At 41.1% G+C, this 19,590-nt stretch overlaps 1 protein-coding gene across 1 annotated transcript; it reads left to right on the top strand.

The window, feature by feature from the left end:
• On the top strand, positions 1–876 carry LOC135430445 (cylicin-2). The gene has a single exon (XM_064685115.1). The coding sequence runs from the start codon at positions 1–3 to the stop codon at positions 874–876; it is 876 nt and encodes a 291-aa protein (XP_064541185.1).
• The last annotated feature ends 18,714 nt before the right edge of the window (positions 877–19,590 follow it).

The raw sequence follows: 19,590 nt of genomic DNA, 5'->3' as shown, positions 1-19,590 counted from the left end.
ATGGCGGCCAGGCCAAACAGGATACCCTGGCAACTGGCATGCCTGGCAACGCTTGCGGCGGCGACGGCAATGGCGATGACGATGGCGGCAACCCTGCCATACACATATAGCGAGGACAATGCCATGGTAATAGGCGAGCCGTTGGCTAGTTCGGACTTGGCCGATTTCCACGCCCACTTGGATGACCTGCAGACGGCTGAATCCAAGAAGCACGAAGAGCACGGGGAGGAGGGCGAGTCGGAGTCCGGCGAGAAAAAACACAGCGAGCACTACAAGGAGCATGGGGAGAAGAGCAAAAAGGGTCACAAACATGGCGAGAAGCATGAGAAGGGCGAGAAGGGCCATCACGACAAGGAGGGCAAAAAAGGTGAGCACGGCGAGGAGGAGGGTCATGAAAAGAAGCACAAACACTCCGAGAGTCATCATAAGAAAAAGAAAAAGGGCGAAAAGGGTGAAAAGGGCAGCGAGTTCGAGGATCACGGCAGCTACAAAAAGGGACACTCCATCAAGGGCAAGCACAACGTGCACAAGCTCAACGAGGACAAAAAGGAAAAGAAATACTATGATGAGGATCATGTCGAGGGCGGCGAGGAGAAGCACGGCGGCTATGAGGAGGGCAAGAAGCACAAAAAGGGCAACAGCTATAAAAAGGGCGAGCACAAAAAGGGCGGCCATGAGGAGCACTATGGCAAAAAGGGCCACAGCAAAAAGGGCCACAAGAAAAAGGGCCATCAGGGACACAAGAAGAAGCACGACGAGTCCAAAAAATGGGGCCACAAAAAGGAGCATGGCAAAAAGGGTGGCGAGGAGCACAAAAAGAAGTGGCACAAGTCACAAAAGAAGAGCAGCGAACACGATCATGGACACCACCACTAAGCAGGAGACGCCAAATGAAAATCATAATGAAAATGTTTTTCACTTTTTACTTTCTTTCATTTTCTCGCAATAAAACACACAAACACACCCAGTAATGGCATTCAAATGTTCTCAATGGTCGATTGAAAAGTGAGCAAACAAATTGAATTGGTTGGAAAAAGTTGTTCGCTTTTTCGGACAGTTTTTCTTGATGAAATAATTTTTTTTTTGAGTGGATAATTAGCTTGCATGAAATGAGTTGAAAGCTAGTTTCTTTTTCCGCATGTTGTGTTTTTTTTTGCGGATTTATTCAGTGCGAACAGCAGCAAGAAAACATTTAATGACGACGCCGCGACTCGGACGCGGTTCTCATTCATCCTGTCAACAGTTTTACATGTGCTGGCGTTTCTAAATCGCTAAAACACCGCACACATTGGTTTAAAAGGATCTTAAAAAAGTTTAACATTTTATTTTTTTGGTTTTCGCTAATGCGACGGATAGTTTTCTTGCCATAAGGTTGCCCAAAAAAGGCAAATAAAAGTGTTTAATGAATTTTCGCAATTCAGTAACACATTTTCATACTTGTAGCAGAAGTTTTCTGTAAACTTATCTCAGTAAAGCTCTGCCAGTCAATCAGTCAGTGGATAAGTCAGAAATTAAATCAGTCAGTTAGTCAGTCAATTAATTTTCCAGTCAATCAGTCAATCAATCATGCAGTGAATCAGTGAGTTAATCAGTTTGCCAGTCTACCAGTCAGCCAGTCAATAAGTAATGCAATCAAATAGTCAATGAGTATATATATATATATATCATAGAATAGTCAAACATTAAAACGATTAGTCAGTCAATCAATCTTCCAGCCAGTTACTTCGGCAGCCCATCAGTCAATCATTAAAATATTCAACCAGTCAATCAATCTGCCAGCCAGTTCCTTCAACCGCCAGTCTATCAGTCAGTCAATAAGTAAGTAAAACATTCAGTCCGACAATCAATCTGCCAGCCAGTTACTTTGTCACTCATTCTGTCAATCAGTTAGTTATTCAATCAGTCTATTAATCAGTGAGTAAGACAGATATTAAATCATTCAATCAGTCAATCAGTTTGCCAGTTACTTCGTCCGCAACCAGCCAGTCAATCAGTGAATGAGTAAGCCATATATTAAATACTTCAGTCAGTCAATCAGTGAGCTTGCTAGTTCGGAAGCCAGTCTGTCTATCAGTCTGCCAGCCAGTTACTACATCAGTCAGTCAATCAAACAAGTGGAAAAACTTCTCAGTTGCTCCATAGAAGTTCAGTCGTTGGAAAAACTTGTACTATTTCGGATGAGGTTTGCTTGGATCAGATTTGAATACAGCTGTCATAACAACTGTGCTTTGTGGTTTAGTTTGTTTTCCAGCTGGTACCGCGCCAGGTGCACAGTCCCCTTCCCTTCCTCTACTAACTAGTCGCTGGTAGTGATTGCATAAATCCCAAAGAGAAATCGTTGAAGTAGCCATCGAATCTGCCAGCAGTTTTGCACGTCGTTTGCATTGGGTCGGCCAACGTTGGAGCCGCCTTTTCATAATGATAAGGAAAAAGCTGGGGCCAAAGAGCGGGTGTCCGGGTGCCAACGGGAATGTCATAGTCATCCACGTGGCGGCTCAATAAGGCTAAAAGCCAACTCGGTCGTTGGTCTTGGTATTAGGCTAATTGCTGACCAAGAGCGAATCGTTGTGGAGCATCTGAAAAGATGTCCACAGCAGGGACAAATGTGGAGATGGATCTGAAGTGGATTGGTTGGACCTGAGCTGGGCTGCCGCCTGTCAATGCCAAGCCAAGTTTAATCAACGTTGGCCAATTCTTTTTTCGCCTGCTTCTAGTTTTCTTTTTGCTGTTGTTGTTGTTTTTTTGTTTTGCTTTTTTCTTTTTGTCGTCATCTGATGATGCTGCAGCCAAATTAATTCAGCAAATTCAATAAAAACAAGCATCAAAACATGGCAAACAACTCGGCAGGGTGAAGCTGCTCCATCTCCTTCTCCGGCTGCTCTCGATGGCTCCGGCCATGCAATCAAAGAGCGCACAAATAAATCACCAAGCTAAAAACTAAACCAAAAGTGGGGGAGTAGCAGGCCGCGGGGCGCTGGGGCGCACAATGGTTGGCTTAGGGGGTGGGCGGGGGGTGGTATCGGGGCGGGGCGATGCTGCTGCACGGCCAAAATGTCAATGCAAATTTAATGGCTGACAATTTATATGCATGCCAAGTGACTTTTGGCCAACTACTGAACTTTTCGTGTTTGTGTTTGTGTTTGTATGTGCGCGTGTGTGTGTGTGTGTGTGTGTTTTTATACCCTGTACCCATTGGAAATTGGATGAAGGGTGGGGTATAATAGTTTTGTGCAAAGGTATATGACAGGCGGATGAAGGTACAATGGAGTATATACATGCGAGATCAGCATCAACAGCTGAGCCGATCAATCGTTTATGTTCCTCTGTCAATCCGCCCGTCTCTCCTGTGGATAATTATTTTTTTAATGCAGTTCCGTATACTTTTAAGCTGTAGTACATCTTAAAAACCAGTGTACAATCATCAGGTTAATATGTTTTTAAGAGTCCCACCTTGTTACTTTGCCTTTAATCGGTGCCTGTGGTCTACCTTAAAATGAACTGCCGTTTTGATCTCGGAAACAAGAGGAGCTTGATACTTATGTTATCATTCATTATACGAAAAACAGATGTATCAATGATTGTATCGATATGCCCTCCAATATTCATAATATCGATAAATATCAATTAGATTTTATCGATATGACCTTGAATATTCATATTCTCGATAATTATTTTAAAACAAAGTTTTGTGAACATGGTTCGGGGAAGAGCTGGAGATGAACCATATGAATATAATAATTTGTTTATTATTCACAACGAGGTTTTATTCTCTTATCTTGATATTTCCCCATATTTTCGTATTATCGCATTCGAGACTTATTTTCTATGCACTCAGTAATTATTAGAGATAGAGTGCCAATTTGATATGTAGTCTTTTGTATATGTAGAGTCAGAATATATAATTTTTTTGGCAACTCCCTCTGATTGCCTAAAAAATATAAATAAATAAACCTCTCCTTATTATTAATTTTTTGTGCAAACAGAGGAGGTATAGAACAAATTAAATATGATAAACATTTTTAAAGTCAGCCTAGGTTTTTGGAATGTGCACATATTTGATTGCCATATATAAGCTCTGAAAGTTTCACGCAGATCGAACTTTAAACACCAGAGTTACTCTAGAACACATTTCCTCCAGAGTGTATGGCATATGGAATGAAGAAGCACAGTCATAGTCACATCACTGATATATGTATTTCATATAAAAGCGTTGTGTACAGGATATCTCTTAGTCCACTTCAACTTGCTGTCTATGCAAAGGTTGCAGCCTGAGGCTCGGGGGCGGGGCCAAGGCACGGCAAAAGTTCCAAGGTGCCAAGTGGCTGTCAAAGTTTTGCCAGGTCGCACTGAAAATCGAATCGAGTCGAATGGAACGAAATGAAATGAAACGAAATGAAATAGTTCTCGGCCGTCCCAGCGTCCCTTGCGTTGTCGCCATTGCCGTGACACATAAATTAAGGCAACGCATTGCCGTGTGCTGTTGCCCGCCGCCGTGTGCATGTTAACATTAACGGGTTATTTACGCCATGCTCGACATTTAAAATGCATTTCCGGGCACCAGCACCAGGAGCCGCCACATCACGGGTACCACTTGGTTAGCCCCGACTGAACGGTAAATATATACATATATATTTATAACGGCCCGCAAGAGCTTTATGGACGCACGGCAATGCCAGGGGGCGCATAAATACCAAAAACCGCTGACGACAGTCAAGAAAAATGTAACACACACATACACAAATATATACATATATTTGCCTACAAAGTTGGAAAAGTTGTTGGCAACGAAGAATTGTTGCTTTCAGGTGTTGAAAAGTTGTTTCGAAAATCTTTGGCACGCGATGATCCATCAAGTTCGACACGTACATAAAGATATATATACATATTCTCTGATTAATAGCGATAGTCAAAACTTTGGCTCGGCTCTGTTAATCAGAAATTTATTTATATAAACCTACAAATGTTCAATTCAATGCCGATGAGAAATGAAATAAACAACTATTGCAGTTTTATAGAAATTGGTGAAAAGGGCGCCTTAGGGGGGTCAAGTGTTCAGAGCCAGATCCGCGTAGGTCAGGAATATTAAATCTGGCCAACTGAATGGCGACGAATCAAGAAGCTTACTTGGAGATTTGCCATGTGTGAACGGGTCGTCTAGTCCGATAGGGTTGTCCAGGTGTTTACAACCTAAGATGTTACTGGTCGCAGTCTTAGATGCCTTCTCGTTTTAGTTAGCCGTCTCACGGTTGTGCGCCTATCCAGGGGATATTTGGCTACTGCTGGAGGTCACGAGTTGCTTTACTTGTCCCGGAACGGAAACGATCTGGCCATTGCCAGGTAAATCTCAGATCTTTTCGCGTACTAAAGACATTCCTCCACTTTCCACACGGCTGATGTAGACTTTATTATATTTATTATTATTAATATAGGTATCATTATTTTTTAGTTATATTATTAATATAATTATTATTATTAGTGTAATTGCTATTTATTATGTATTATTATTTTCATCTAAAACCGACTGTCCTTCAGTTATTACAAAATACATAGACTAGAAAAACTTAACACTTAGCCTGGAATTTGATCCCAAATCCATGTTCATCGGACATTAAAGCTTAATTAATGCACGCATTAGACAGCCTTTTTGTGAGTTTCTGGGCTTATTTACACTCGATTGCAATTGTTAAATGATGCAGTTGTCATTCCGTCTTTTGTTCAAGCCAAGAAGTTTTAAATTTATTAGATATTCTGTTGATTGTGAAAATTATTTGATTTGCTGACTTCATCTCTATTTAAAATTGAATTAAATTTACTTTGCATTGTTTTTGTAATGAAATATCTGAAGTGTAACTGATATTTGCAGCCTTCAAGCAATTTAATAATAATAATTTAATAAAGGACCACAAAATGCCTGCTTAAATCGCATTCAAATGAAAATTGCACACAAAAAATGGTGTGAAATTTGTAAAGTTTTGTTTTAGCTGTAAGCAAGAGAGAAAATTGTTAAGCTGCTTTTAAGGGACATTTAAAGTGCTTTCCTCCCCGTTGACTGTTTCGCTGCAGCTCCAAATGGCAGCTCATTGCCCATTTTGACAGTTGAAAGACATTTTATGGTGAATGGAACTTAAGTTGGTGGCTGTGTCATTACTGTTAAGTGTTATTTACCTGCCAGCCATTCAGCTTCGAGTCGTTCCATAATAAAGCCGGGCCAGAGCAGCGGGAACTCCCTCAACCGAAACCCAACTGTGTGTGTGTGTGTGTGTCCCAGTTCTCATTGGCTCGTTTATTTATGGCCACGTTTGACAAGCTTTAAAATGTACGCTCCAAAATCCGCTAAACTTTGATCGCACTTGCGCTGTGACGCTGGCTGCCCCAAATCCCCCACGCAGCAGCAGCGCCGGAGACAAAGCATAAGCTGCTCGAGCTGGAGCTCGAGCTGGAGCTGTGGCACGTGCATCTGGCAAAATCGAATGGATGTGCACCTGGGGGTGGTGCACCTGGGGTGCAGCGGCAAATGCAGCGTGACAGTCGTGGCTTTTTCACTCAGCACAACATGCGGCTAAAATGTGGGCGCATGTGTGGCATGCAACTGCGTGTGGCATGTGGCATGGCGTGGCATGTGTTTGGTGTCTCGTAACGTTGCAAACTCAACGCAACGTTTCTGAATTCAATAAAAATCTTTTGTTTTCGCACAAATGCGCGCATTGAAAAACTTTGAGCCAAGGTCTTTTGGCTGACGGCGCGTATGTATGACTTACTGGCAGCTCCTTATCGACTATGCCACGCCCACAACCATCCTCCCACCCGCCAGCCATACCCGCTTTACCTATCTGTCAACTACTTGCGGTAAATTTACACGTACGCTGCATTTTTACGCTGCGCGTTTTAGCAACATTTTCTTTTGGCTTTTTCTCACTTTTCATCCATCTCATATATGTCTGCTGCATGCGCGCGTGTTAGTCTCTCTGTCTGTGTCTGTGTGTGCGTGCGTGTGTGTGTGTGTGGCACGTGTGTTGTCTATACAATTTTAAATGATTTGCTGTATGTGCGGCTTTTCATTAAGCTCGTATTCGCAGCCACCTCGAGTTTTCGTTCGAAAGCTTTAAAATTAAAGTAACAATGGCAGCCTCATGCAACAAAAATGGCGTGGCATGAAGCTGCGGCAACAACAACAACAACAACAATTCTGTGTGTCAGCAGATTTTGCGATTAAAGCTAATTAATTCACAATGCGCTAAAGTCGCATCGACGTGGCTCTTAAGAGCTGTGAAAACATCAGATTAATATATACTATACTATCTATACTAAACTATAGATGTACTGACTGCAGCAAAGGTTCAATCTGTGCCAAGTTTTATGAGCATGGACTTTATAATAAAGGACTTTATTTGTCATTGTGCTTAAAAATGGATACACTTTATTTATAATTTCTCATATTGTAGATAATTCTTATCTCTCTGCCTGCGTATAAGAATGATTTAAAATGAGAAAACCAAAAAACTCTTATTCTTAACCAACAATAAATTAACACAAGATATTTAATTTATTCTCTGTTCACAATGTTAAATGGATTCTATTTACTCTTTGGCTTAAATATCTTGTTGAAGGTTCGTCTGTCCATAATAACTAATTTTTTCACACTTTTAAAAAGCACTAAAATCGATTAAATTTGCCCAAATTTGCACAAAAATGCAAGGTACGGGCTTTATAGGGTAAGGTTTTGGCTTCTATAACTTGCTTGAAAAAAGATTCAGTTCATCATGGAAATTAAAGTGACCTTGCGGTCACCATTTATTGTACAGTTTTAAAGCCACATTTTCAAGTCACAGTCTTCTCACATTACAGTCTTAAAGTCACTAAGACGTTCGGCTAGGCTATTTTTTACCCATTTTCAGCTGTTCACACAGAGTATTGCGCTGTCGTTCGCAACTGTCTGTAAATTTATTACTCGCCAGCGCTATTTGCTGATCGAATCCTTTCGTAAAAGCCCACAAAGTCCAGTTTGTGAGCGACTGCTTGGATAATATATAACATGATTGGATGAAATAAAGCAATCTGCTCGGTTTAACTGAAGTTACTGCAATTGGCCCAGTTGCATTGACAAGCTCCGCTAAATTATGCGTTATGCGAGTGTTGTAGTTACACTTGTACAACACACACACACACACACTCAGGTACACACTCAGGTACACACACAGATACACACACAGATACACACACAGATACACACACACACTCGCTCACCGGCTTCTAGCACTTTGTATTTGTTCATTGGTTTTCTCCTACCTTTTATTCTTTATGTGTATTGATTTGAAATGAATCTCCGTGTAAGCTGTCCAGGCGCCGCTTTCTGGCTCCAATCGAGCGCCCAACTCCCAACCTCCCCTCCCTCCCGCAACTAACGCCCTGCACTTCAGGGTCTCCACGTTTTTACCTTGTACCACTACAAATTGCAATGCTTGTTTTGTTTTTTTTTTTATTTTCTTCTTCGCTTTTCGTTTTTCCTATTCTATTTCTTTGTTTGGGGGGCTTAGCATATAACTTACTGTCATATTTTCATCTAGAGCTGGGTTTTCGGTCTAGGGCTAGGGAGTATTTCGTGTGGTACTCCAACCTCCTCCTGGATGCTATCTCCAGCACGCTCCACGCTTCAGCTTTTGTTATTATTGTGCATGCTTTCTATTCAATGTGTTTTTTCTTTTTTTTTTTTGGGTTTTTTTTTGTTTTCATATTACTCGTAAAAGTTTTTTGTTCTTGCTCGGTGAATGTTGGGCTCTTTGGGTACTTTTGCTTCTGGATTTTGTTAACTTTGTTATTTTTGCTTTACAGTTCTGTGTCTGCTCCGCTGTTCTCGGCGTATTGTTCGGCTGCCTTGACGCTATTCAATTTTCAATAAAATATGTAAATTTATACCGCATTTCGTTCTGCTGGCTGCTCGACTTTGACTGCCTCTGTGTTCTGCCTTTTATCTCACTCTCTCTCTCTCCCTCTCTCTATCTCTGTCTCCCTGTCTCGGCCTTTTCTCATCAACAACATTTGATAGCTACAAGTTATGGCCATAGCGCTGCCCCTCCACCTCAGCCCTCTCTCCTTTCTGCCCTGCCACTAAGCAGCAAAGTATGTTATTAATTTCTAATTTGTTTATGGTTATTTGTGCACAAATCAAAGGCCAAAGATTCAAACTTTGACTACATCGACTCTTGTGGAGTGCACACCAAAATGATTGCCAGCAAAAGTTTATGCTGTTGGCCTGGTTTGTTCCAATGCCAAGCACTGCAAATTTTACCCATTTTTCGAAACTTGACCGACATTTTAAAACAAGAGTTCTAACATAGCTTTGATTTTATTTCTAGTGTCTGTCAGCTTAACGGTCTGAACATTCTGTATTCATTAAAAATTGATTGAATATATTAAAAATGAGTGAGCAAAGGAATTTATCTGACTGAGAAAATACCTCGATCCTAAAGACTAAAAGGTGACGAGACATCAAATTTATAGTATTATATCTCGTAGAGCTTACACAGCTTACACAGATTTCAAATCGAGAATTATCGATTTGCATTATCGGTTTTTTTTTTAGATTGTAAATACTTGAGTCCTTAAGCTGGTTATCTAGAGTGTCAATTGGTGTATATAGATGGAGTATACTTAACTAGTTTTGGAAGCATCTTCCGGTTCTCCTAATTTAATCGGCATAGCCAAGCAAAAACCTGGAATATGATTTGAATGCGCTCCACAATTTAGTAATTATCGGTATTTAATTTGAATGAAAAAACCCAGAAGTAATTTGCAAATCATTTTTCAAGAAAAGTCGCTGTGTTAAGTATTCAGTTTGTATCAAAGAAATAGGGATCAAATCTTAGGATAATTTATACAGGGTATTTCCTAGTTAGGCAAAGGAGTGCTCTTGCTTGTTGGGGTAGATATTGGACATAGTTTTTTTTTTTTTATTTATATATTTAAATTTTATGTTTTTTTTTTTTTTAATTTTATTATTATTTTTAAAAAATATGTCCCAAATTTTAGAATGCATATTCGACGCAAACAAAAAAAGCTTTTGTTTGGCTTACTATGGAAATTGTTATGCAATCTATTATGAAATCTACAGCATGGCGAAAATTCTTTAATTTGTACAGTAAAAATATGAAGCATACGCAGCGTTGATTTGTTGGAGTGGTAATCAAAATAATCAATCATTGAACTTCAATAGTCACGGGCACAAGTCAAACAATCAAATCAAATCAAATGAAAATGGGAATGTCATGCTGGTTTATACTGCAGTCAGTCAGTCAGGGTCCTGTTGGTCCTGTTTTCGTTTCTGTTGTTGGCTCTGTGCTTGTTTTTGACTTTTGCATTTTTCAAACAACGCATTCACTCATTCATTCATTGTCATTTGTTCGCTGTGAATTTATTCATGCATTTGTTTGCTTTCTGACGCATGTTTCCGAAAAATTATGTGCAAACAAAGTTGAATTAAAACAACAAAAAAATTATATTTATATATATATATATATAAATAAAACAAAACAAAAATGTCAAATAAGCGCAAAGTCAAACAAAAGCGGTGCGTCGGGGCAGACAACAACAAAAAATAAAATACAACACACACACACACACACACACACTTTTGCAGAAGCAATTTAATTGCGCGGCCAACAACAAAAGGAGCTTCTTTTTGTTCATCCTGTTGTTGTTTTTGTTGTTGTTGTTGTCAATGTTAATTTTTGCTGGCACAAGGCACAAGTTCATAAATAAGTATATGCTTTATGCATATATTTTTTTTCTTTCATTTTGCGCTTTGTATCTCTGCTAGAGACCCATTGAGCAAAATGCTGGGCGTGGCAGGCAAAAAGGCAGCCCGTGCCGGGGTGAACAACAAAACTCTCTCAAGTTGCTTTCCACTTACTAAAACAAAAGTTAATTAAAATGCCTCCATCATAATGCGAGGCCAACAACGGAACCAACACACAACAGACAAAAGTTGCAGGCAGTAAATTAGATTAACAACAACAACAACAACAACAACAACGTTGACAATGGCAACAACAACAATTAGAAAGACAATCGCAGCAACAACAAACAATAACAAACGCAACAAGCAATTAAAAATGTAAAATTTTTCTCCCTCTCCCGAAAATGATTTCCTTCATGTTAAATTAAGAATTGCCTACTTTTAGGAGTCGGCGGGCTTTCTAAGCAGTGCAAACAATGTAAGCAGTGCACAAGTTCTAAAAAATCTTCAATTAATAACTATTTAAACCAGTAATCTAATAAGTAATCGCATTGCTTTTAAGCTTCAAATAAAATAAATTGGGATTAATAATAATCCCATTTACGTACAACCGAGTAAGCTCGACTTGCTAATATCCTGTACAAAGTTATTGGTATGATTATACTTAGCCTTTTTCCTTTAATTTCGTTAAAGGTTCTCATTTTTAAGGTTATACCTTGTGTTCTGGTATATGCACACCTATGTAATGCCATGTTTATGCTCTTAAATTATGTGTATAAGAAAGCTGGAGTGCTTGTAAAGGCATTTTGAGGCTGAGTGCAGGGTATATTCTAGTCGTGCATTTGCCTTCAGGTTGCAGTCACATGATAATTCCAAACGGCGCCCTCTCAGCCAAAGCACTCTTAATTACGCCATTAACAGCTTTAAGGAATCAAATTGAAATCATATTCGCACATATTCATTTCAGGATGACAGACAGAAGCGCCGAAGAAAAAGAAATGCTTTTAACTTGAAATCGAATCAACTTAATTAAAACGTTTAATTTGAAACAATCAAAGCGAGCATTTAATGCATCTTTGAAGTTCTCAAATTGCCCGACAATAGGCATAAGTGGTATGATATAGTATACGGAGAAGACATTTATCTCCGAGCTGATCAGTAGAAAGCAACTTTAAAGGAATATGAAATTTAAACTAATTCATGACAAGAACTTATGTTTAAGGAAATGCAGGATACGGGCTTTATGGGGTAAGATTTCGTGCTTTGTAGGTTTCATATAGAAGTCTTAGGAATACATAGGAAGTTTTTGTTTTTTGATCTTTGTTAATTAAATGGGGCGACAACTGTAAATCGAATTTTGTTGTTGGCCCGTGATCAACTTTTAACTAACCATAATTTATGATACTCGACCAGTTTGTAGAACTTTTGTGGTTTGCCCAAGCACTTTGGGGACGCAGTTGCTGCAAATGTTTCTCCTGCTGTTGTTGTTGTAGTTGTTGCTGTTGTTGCTGTTGCCGCAGCGTGTCCATGTCTTAAGCTATTTTTAAATGTGCTTAAGAAAACTTTTGACGGCCTGGCATTTTGACAAATTTTTGGCCCGCATCATTTGCCTGTTAACCGAAAACTGTAAACTGTAGAGCGTAAACTGTAAACTGACTGTGCCAGTTGCCTGTCCAGCGGCAGTTGACGAAGCCTGTAATGATAGCCAAAAGTTGCAAGTGGCAATGGCTTTTTAATGAAGCTCCACGCTCTCCACACTGGATGCGGGTATCATGATTTAGTCACTAAGTGTGTAACGTCTAGAAGGAGATGTTAGCGAGTCCGTATATATTCTTGATATGTGTCTCGGCTAGACACGCGAACATTTTAGGGCAGAGCTCGTTGCGCAATCATCGATAGCTTTGCCCGTTTATCGATAAGAATTGTTATCAAAAACTTAGTTTTTCAGCGTCTCTCACAGTTTATTTGATCAAGGAACAACAAATTAAGTATGTATAATCTCGTATTATTACGTATCAAGAATATTTTACTTGAATATTTGGAGCCAGTTTTTCCTGTGGCTCGCTCAGCTCAAGTTTGTTTTGAATCTTCAATAACTTGCCCTGTTAACATGCAATCGATTAAAATTGATACCGAAATCTTGTTTTTTGATCGTAGATACGCAAAATGAAGTATATATTAGATCGTATTATGACATATCCAGAATTTTACTTTTTGGATCCCTCTCTTCGCTCCTAAGATAGGTGTAGTTCTCTTGTTTTGAAGGTAGACTCTTGGGCTCTGGTATCTGCACATATTTGGATGCCATATTCAAGCCCTGAAAATTTCTTAAAGATCGGACTATAGACTCCGAAGTTACTCAAGAAGAGAGCTAACGGCAGCTTGTCGCTGGGCGCAGGGTATCTCCTAGTCGTGCACTCCCAGCTGAAACGCTCTTGTGTTTTGTTTTTGTTTCAAAAGGCAAACAAATTTATGGCTGTATTGGCTTTAAGTCCAACACGTTGCTTTAAACTAGACTCGTTTTGGTCATATTTTCAACACGGTTGCAAAAATAAATAACAGGACAAACTTTTCAATAAATAAAATTAAAAACTTTTTTTCTTATATATATATATATATATTTTTTTTTTTATTTGGCGCAACGAACGGTCAAAAGTTGGTCGCCAGGCGGCGCCAGCCTCGAGTTGGGCAAACAAACAAAACTGAACGAGGAGCAGCCGAAAAACAGGAGACAGAGGGGACAGGCAGACAGCCAGACAGAGCTAGATAAATGGACGGATGGACAGACGGGTGGGCGGACGGACGGGTGGGCGGACGGACAGGCGGGAGTCAAACAAACGTCAATTGACCGTAAAAATGTATATGTATAAAGCAGTTAAGCTCTGGGCGCACAGCGACTCCTTCATGCAGCTGAAGCTGAAACTGAAGCGCTTGAGGTTTGAAAACAATCACCTGGACAGGAGGCCAAGTTGATCAGTTCGCTTTTTTTAGGGAGGGGGTTTGAGGCGATGGCAGTACAAGGAATTTCATTTACGAATCGGCCAAAAAAGTTTTCTGCCTGCCCAGCCAATCAGTTGAGCAACTGCGTCAACTGCGGCGCGACGCGGCGCGGTGCGGAACGGCTAAATCAACTGAAAGTTTGGTGCGAAGAAAAAAAAAATCAGATTCCTAAGTGGGCGGCTGGCAAAACGGAGGGGTGGAGGGGGTCGGGCTGGCGGGCGAATGCTGTGTGAAGTGCGCAAAATGAATTGGTCAAGTGGAAAAAATTTGGCAACGCGTGGGGGGTGGCAAAGAACTGCGGGGGGTTGGGGGTGCCGAAAGTATTGAAATACATTTAATGAAAAAGTTAGGCGAGGTCGCGTTGGAGCAGGAACAGAAAACGCTCAGCTTGAAACGTGGACGAAGCAATTGAGCAAACACAGCAAAGTTGATGTGATTTTGCTGTAAGCAACAACAACAACAATAACAATAACAACAACAACAACAACAACAACAACAGCAACAGCAACAACAAGAAGTGTGCACTGCTAAACACTGATTGCGTTTTAATGCCAGTTATGGCTAAATAGATGAGCACAAAGCGAACAATTTTTTTCTGTCCATGAGCGTGTAATATCGCGAGCAAATAACTTTTTTATCCCAAAAAAAAATAAAATGTACAAAATTTAGTGGGTATATAAACTGGCAAAAAGAACAAGCAAAAAGATTCAGACTAATTGACGTGCTCTTTATAAAATATGTTTGTATTTTTTCAGTCGCTAATTTAGATAGCGTCTATAATTTGATCCGAAATTTCAATATCGTAAAATATACATGCATAGAGATAAAGAAACAACGGTTTTTTTTAAGAGAATAATGCTGAACGTTTTTCGCGAAGGAAGGATCTTATAAATATAAAGAAAATTATTGTTTTTTTTTTTTTTTTTTGTAAGCGAAAATACACTGAGATGCCCTTCCATCTCCTTCTCATTTTCGTTCGAAAATATTTGCACTCCCTGGATGCGCTTTATAATTGTACTATCTGCGAAAGCGCAGATAGATTGATATAGCTGCTTGTTCACATTCATTTAAAATGCAAATTGATGTTTATTCAAAATCGTATAAAATTTGTCAAGGTAATTTGGAGTAAAAGCTTTTTTTTAAACTCCACGAAATTTAACATTAGAGTTGCAATATAAGATCTGCTTAATAGTATTGCTGGAATTAAGTTCAGACCATTTATGTTATGAATAAGTTTACTTGTTAAAAAATGTGGAAATAATAGTTAACTTACAAGGATCTTTAACAGGAGGTTTGTTTTAGGATTAGTTGTGGCTAGACCTTGTCGCCTTGCTGGAGTCGAGGCGAGTCTTTGTATCCGTCTTTGCGGAGTCCCGTTATCCAGTAGTTTGTGGCTACAACTTTTTGGAGTAAAGCTCAATGGATTTTCGGGATTTTGGTTGCTTTGGGCCAGAATGCAAAATGCTTGGCAATTTATCGGCAGCATTCCGAACTCAACGCAATCAGAAAGAGCAAAAGTGGCAGTAAGAATAAAACACGAAGGCAGCGCGAAAAAAAGCTAAAAAAAAGCTTTAAAAAAAATTACAATTGAAAACTTTTGCAATACGCGACGCGGGCTGCGCTGCAGTTTCATATCAAACTTTGGCTATTGTATTTTCATGTGTCTTGCGCTGCGCAGCCCCCTTTTGTCTTGCACTTGCCACTGATAACGCAGAGCACAGTGGTGGGAAGAAAGGGGCGGAGTGGGTGGAATGGGGGGGGGGGGGGAGGGGCCGCCGACGCGTCGTCAGCCAAATGCACTTTTCAGAGTTATCAAAGAGTTTAAATTGCATTGCAAAGCGAGATGCGCTGTGGTGGCAGAAGGGAGAGGGGGGGAGAGGGATAGAGGGGGAGAGGGAGAGAGTGAGGCGCAGAGCGAGACAACAATTTGAAGCGCATTATCCCTCGGCTCAAGCACAGGAGCGCCGCGCATACAAAAGACAAAAGTCAAACTTGGACTCAGACAAAACCCAAAAGCCTGCGCTGCTGCTGCGCTGCAACTGCGCTGCTTCCGTTTGCTGCTACGTCGCCGGCAACGTCTGTTTATCTTGTAAGGTAAATCATTCGAGACTGAAAGTCAAACAGCAGCCAAAGCAATGGGAGGCAGGTAGATGGGTTGGGGGTTGGGGGCGTGGCAGGCAGCAGGCAGCTTCTTCATGGCAAATGCCGGTGAAACTTTTCAAAGTAGTTGAGACGACAAAGGCGGGAATTGAATTTAAACAATAGCCGTTGTCACGGGACTCAAACTGAAAGCTGCAGCAGCAAGTTGCAGCTGCACCTGCAACGCCAGCGACGTCCTTGCCGCAATGCGTCGACTGCTCGACTGCCCGACCGACAGCCCGTCCGTCTGCCGCTGCAAATTAGTCGCATATTAAAAATGTTTGGCCAAACAATGAAGAGCTGCCAACGCAGCGTCCCATGTGCTGTGTTGCGGGCTGGCCAGCGTCTTATCTGTCCCCCCCAGCCTGCCTCTTCCCGCGCACACATCTGCCTCATGCCACAGCAGCCAGCGCCAATCTGGGGCACAAAGTTTTGCCCGCTGCCGCTGCAACGCTGCCGCTGCGCTGCCGCTGCAACGCTGCCGCTGCGCTGCCAGCAAATGAGAAAAGTTTAAATGACGCTGCAGTTTGCAAATGCCAAGCAGTTAAAAATGAGAATATCTATATGCCACCAGCGTGTAAGAAGCTGCCCCATTTGTTATCAACACAGCAGCGCCTGCTAGAAGGTCAGCGTGTGCCCAGCAGCAGGGGGCAAACACTTACAAGCTGACAAGCTACGCTTTCTAATGATACCCCAAGCAAGGGGGGGGGGGGGGGGGGTTAGAAAAAAGAAATAAACGCCAATTCAAATGTGTTAATGTGCACTTTTTTATTCAACAGTTTTCAAAGTCGAGTCCTGCAAATACTCTTCGACTGCAAGATATTCTAATTGCTTAAGCTGGTTCGGTTCTTGGTTCTAGCCAATGCCTCGCCCTACGATTAAGTTTGCGAACTTGTTTTTTCACATTAATAAGTTCAGGTGTTAGCTCGAGCCTAGATTTCTCAAATTTCTATACTTCTCGTATCGCATGAATATATTAAATATATTTTATACTTTTTATCATCACCCCAAAGCTGAAAAAAGTAAGAGCTTTGCATTTTGGTATGCACACACTTTTGTATGTCATATTGAAGCCTTGAAAATTTCATATAAATCGGACTATATGCACCGAGGTTAAACATTTAATTTTCGTTGCAATTCTTGTACATAGCCTAGGGCAAAGTGAAGAAGAAGCACAGCTGCAGCGTGTGTCTACGTATAAGAAGAAGTTAGAATGCTTAAACAAGGCTTGGTACTGGTTCCAGGGTATTTCGTAGACGGGCACAGCCAAAATGATGGAAATTAATAAATATGTTTATTGAGAAAAAAGTAACCTTTTTTGCTTATTGAGAATGGATTTGCATGGATTTAACCTTATGAGTATTAGATCTTTATTATCTAGTACAATTTCTATATGTCATTTATTTTCCAACAAGCCCTTTTTCCCCTTTTATTTGTATTCCTTACATATTATTCATAGGAACAACTATGAATGACAGATCCTTGCGAGCGCAGCTTCCGCCAGCTGCTCAGTGTTAAATATGAGCTATGTTTTATTTAGTTTTATGCTTCGACCACTTTGCGCCAAAACTCTGTCAAATATCAAGCACATTGCTGTCAACACAATTCTCCATTTGCCCCCTTTACCCCCACCCCCCCCTGCTCAGCTACCCTCCAAACTTTCGCTGACTCATGCTTGGTGCAATTCTCTGTTTACTTAAAGTAAGAAAAAAAGAGAGAGAGAAAAAAAGAAAAAATCGTCGCTGTTTTCAAATATGTCACGTGCTCGAATGTCCGTCGCCAAGTTGCCAATAAGTGAAGGGACACATGTTCCAGTTCCAGTTCCCTGCTCCCTGCTCCCTTCTTCCAGCTCCCAGCTCCCACGGCTGCCATGGCTGCCATTCTGCCAAAAACTTGTCACTTTTTACGCGCAGCTGCAGTTTATTTTAAGATTGGCCGCGCACTTTGTCGCCTTGTTTTGGCTTCATTGACGCTTGGCTTACTTTCCGCTCTCGTCTTGTTGTAGGTTAACTCCCCATGCCCCGTCCCCTGCACCCATGCTGTGTCCTTTTTGCCTGGCCAGAAAGTTTTGTTGCAGGTTGCCGCGCCCTTCCTTCCACTCGCGATGCTCTCTGAACACTTGTCGCTACTTTTTAGCTATTTTGATTTTTAAGAAACAAAAACTGAAAACTTTTGTTGCTGATTTCTTTTGCAATTTTCCCAGCAAGAGAGAGAGAGAGAGAGAGAGAGAGAGAGAGAGAGAGTGACAGGGACCAGGAGTTGGCACTTTTCCATCATGTGCGAAATAAGTTTCACACTTAACGACATAACAAGTTTTCGAGAGCGTCGACGACAACGACATCCTTGTCCAGGGTTGTCAACGCATTCGCCGTCGCGTTGATTTTTAGGTCATTTCATCAAGTGTTAGCCGCCAGGGCTGGCCAAACTGTTAAGCGGTTCGGTAATTACTTTCTAATCCTTTGGCAATAATATGAATTCAACTCTTTTGTGTTTACAACTATTTCGCTTAAAATTGGAAACTAACGCGGCCGCAAATCGACTTTTATATATCTTGCAATTCCGTTCACGGTGCGAACCACTGACTCAACATCTTCTTAAAAAAAGAACCAGTTCGATTTGGGTATTTGTTTAAATAGTTCAATTCAAGAAGAACAAAGCACATAAGCCGGACTCTAGCTGGTTCAGCTTGATAAGTGTTAAGCCTGAGTTAGATAGAACTACTTCAATTTGGAATGTTTAAGCTTGAAAAATACTCAATACCAATAAAAAAGAACTAGTTCAATTTGGAATGTTTAAGCCTCTATACAGACTGCTTCAGGTTGAAAAATGAATAAGGCAAAACAAAAATAGCTAGTTTAACTCGCCTCGAAAAATGATCAGCACGCATTAGAAAGAACTAGTTTAACTCGGACTGCTTAAACTCAATGTGAAACATAAAGAACTAGTTCAACTTGACTGCTTAAGCTCGAAAAACGATCAGCGTGCATTAGAAAGAACTAGTTGGCACTACATAAGCGTGAATAAAAGCTCAATGTCAATTAAGAAGATCTAGTTCTATTTGGCTTATTTTAGCCTCAAAGCTAACAGTTCAACTGTAGAGCTCGAAAAGTGATCAACGCGTATTAAAAAGAACTCGTTCATTTTGCAGATTGGTTAGCCGTTAGCCAACCCTGGCTTTTATGGCGGTCATAGCCCAAAGTGTTATGGTCATGTTGCGGTCGCGTTCAGTCTAATGAATATAGCGGCCATTTTGTGCGTCGCCTGCATATTACAGGAGCGGAGCGGAGCGGCTCGGCTGGTTCTCCGGGCCTCTTGCGGCGTTCGGTCATCAGCGAGCACAATATGTAATTTAATTTCATGCATTGCCTGGCTAATGCGCTTTCCCGCTTAAAAGTCTGCCATAAGTAAGGAAAGTGCGCAAATGTGCTTAACAAAAAATAAAAGTTTGCCTGACATTGGGCCAAGGGTGAGCAAGGGGAGTGGGTAGGGGTTTGGTGAGTGCGGCGGTGTGCGGGGAAGCGCAGGGGAGTGCGAAGAGCGCTGCTAGTGTCGCAAGGCAGCGGCCTGGAAACAATGCGCGACATTCAGGCGACATTGTTGCCAAAGCTTTTTACAACTCACATGAGTCCCCTCATGGTTACCTCCCACGCCCCCTTCCCCGCACTCTACATACCCATCGCCTGCTCGCTCATTGTCATTTGTTTGCGCCGCAGCAGTTG

This window comes from Drosophila montana, unplaced genomic scaffold, assembly GCF_035044405.1.
Source record: "Drosophila montana isolate Dmon_TW-CO22-7 unplaced genomic scaffold, ASM3504440v1 contig_3013_1, whole genome shotgun sequence".
In the NCBI taxonomy this organism is placed as follows: Eukaryota; Metazoa; Arthropoda; class Insecta; order Diptera; family Drosophilidae; genus Drosophila; species Drosophila montana.
This window is presented reverse-complemented; position numbering and strand designations above follow the sequence as displayed.

Coding starts and splice junctions, on each gene's coding strand:
- LOC135430445 (XM_064685115.1), top strand. CDS start 1: ATGGCGGCCAGGCCAAACAGGATACCCTGGCAACTGGCATGCCTGGCA.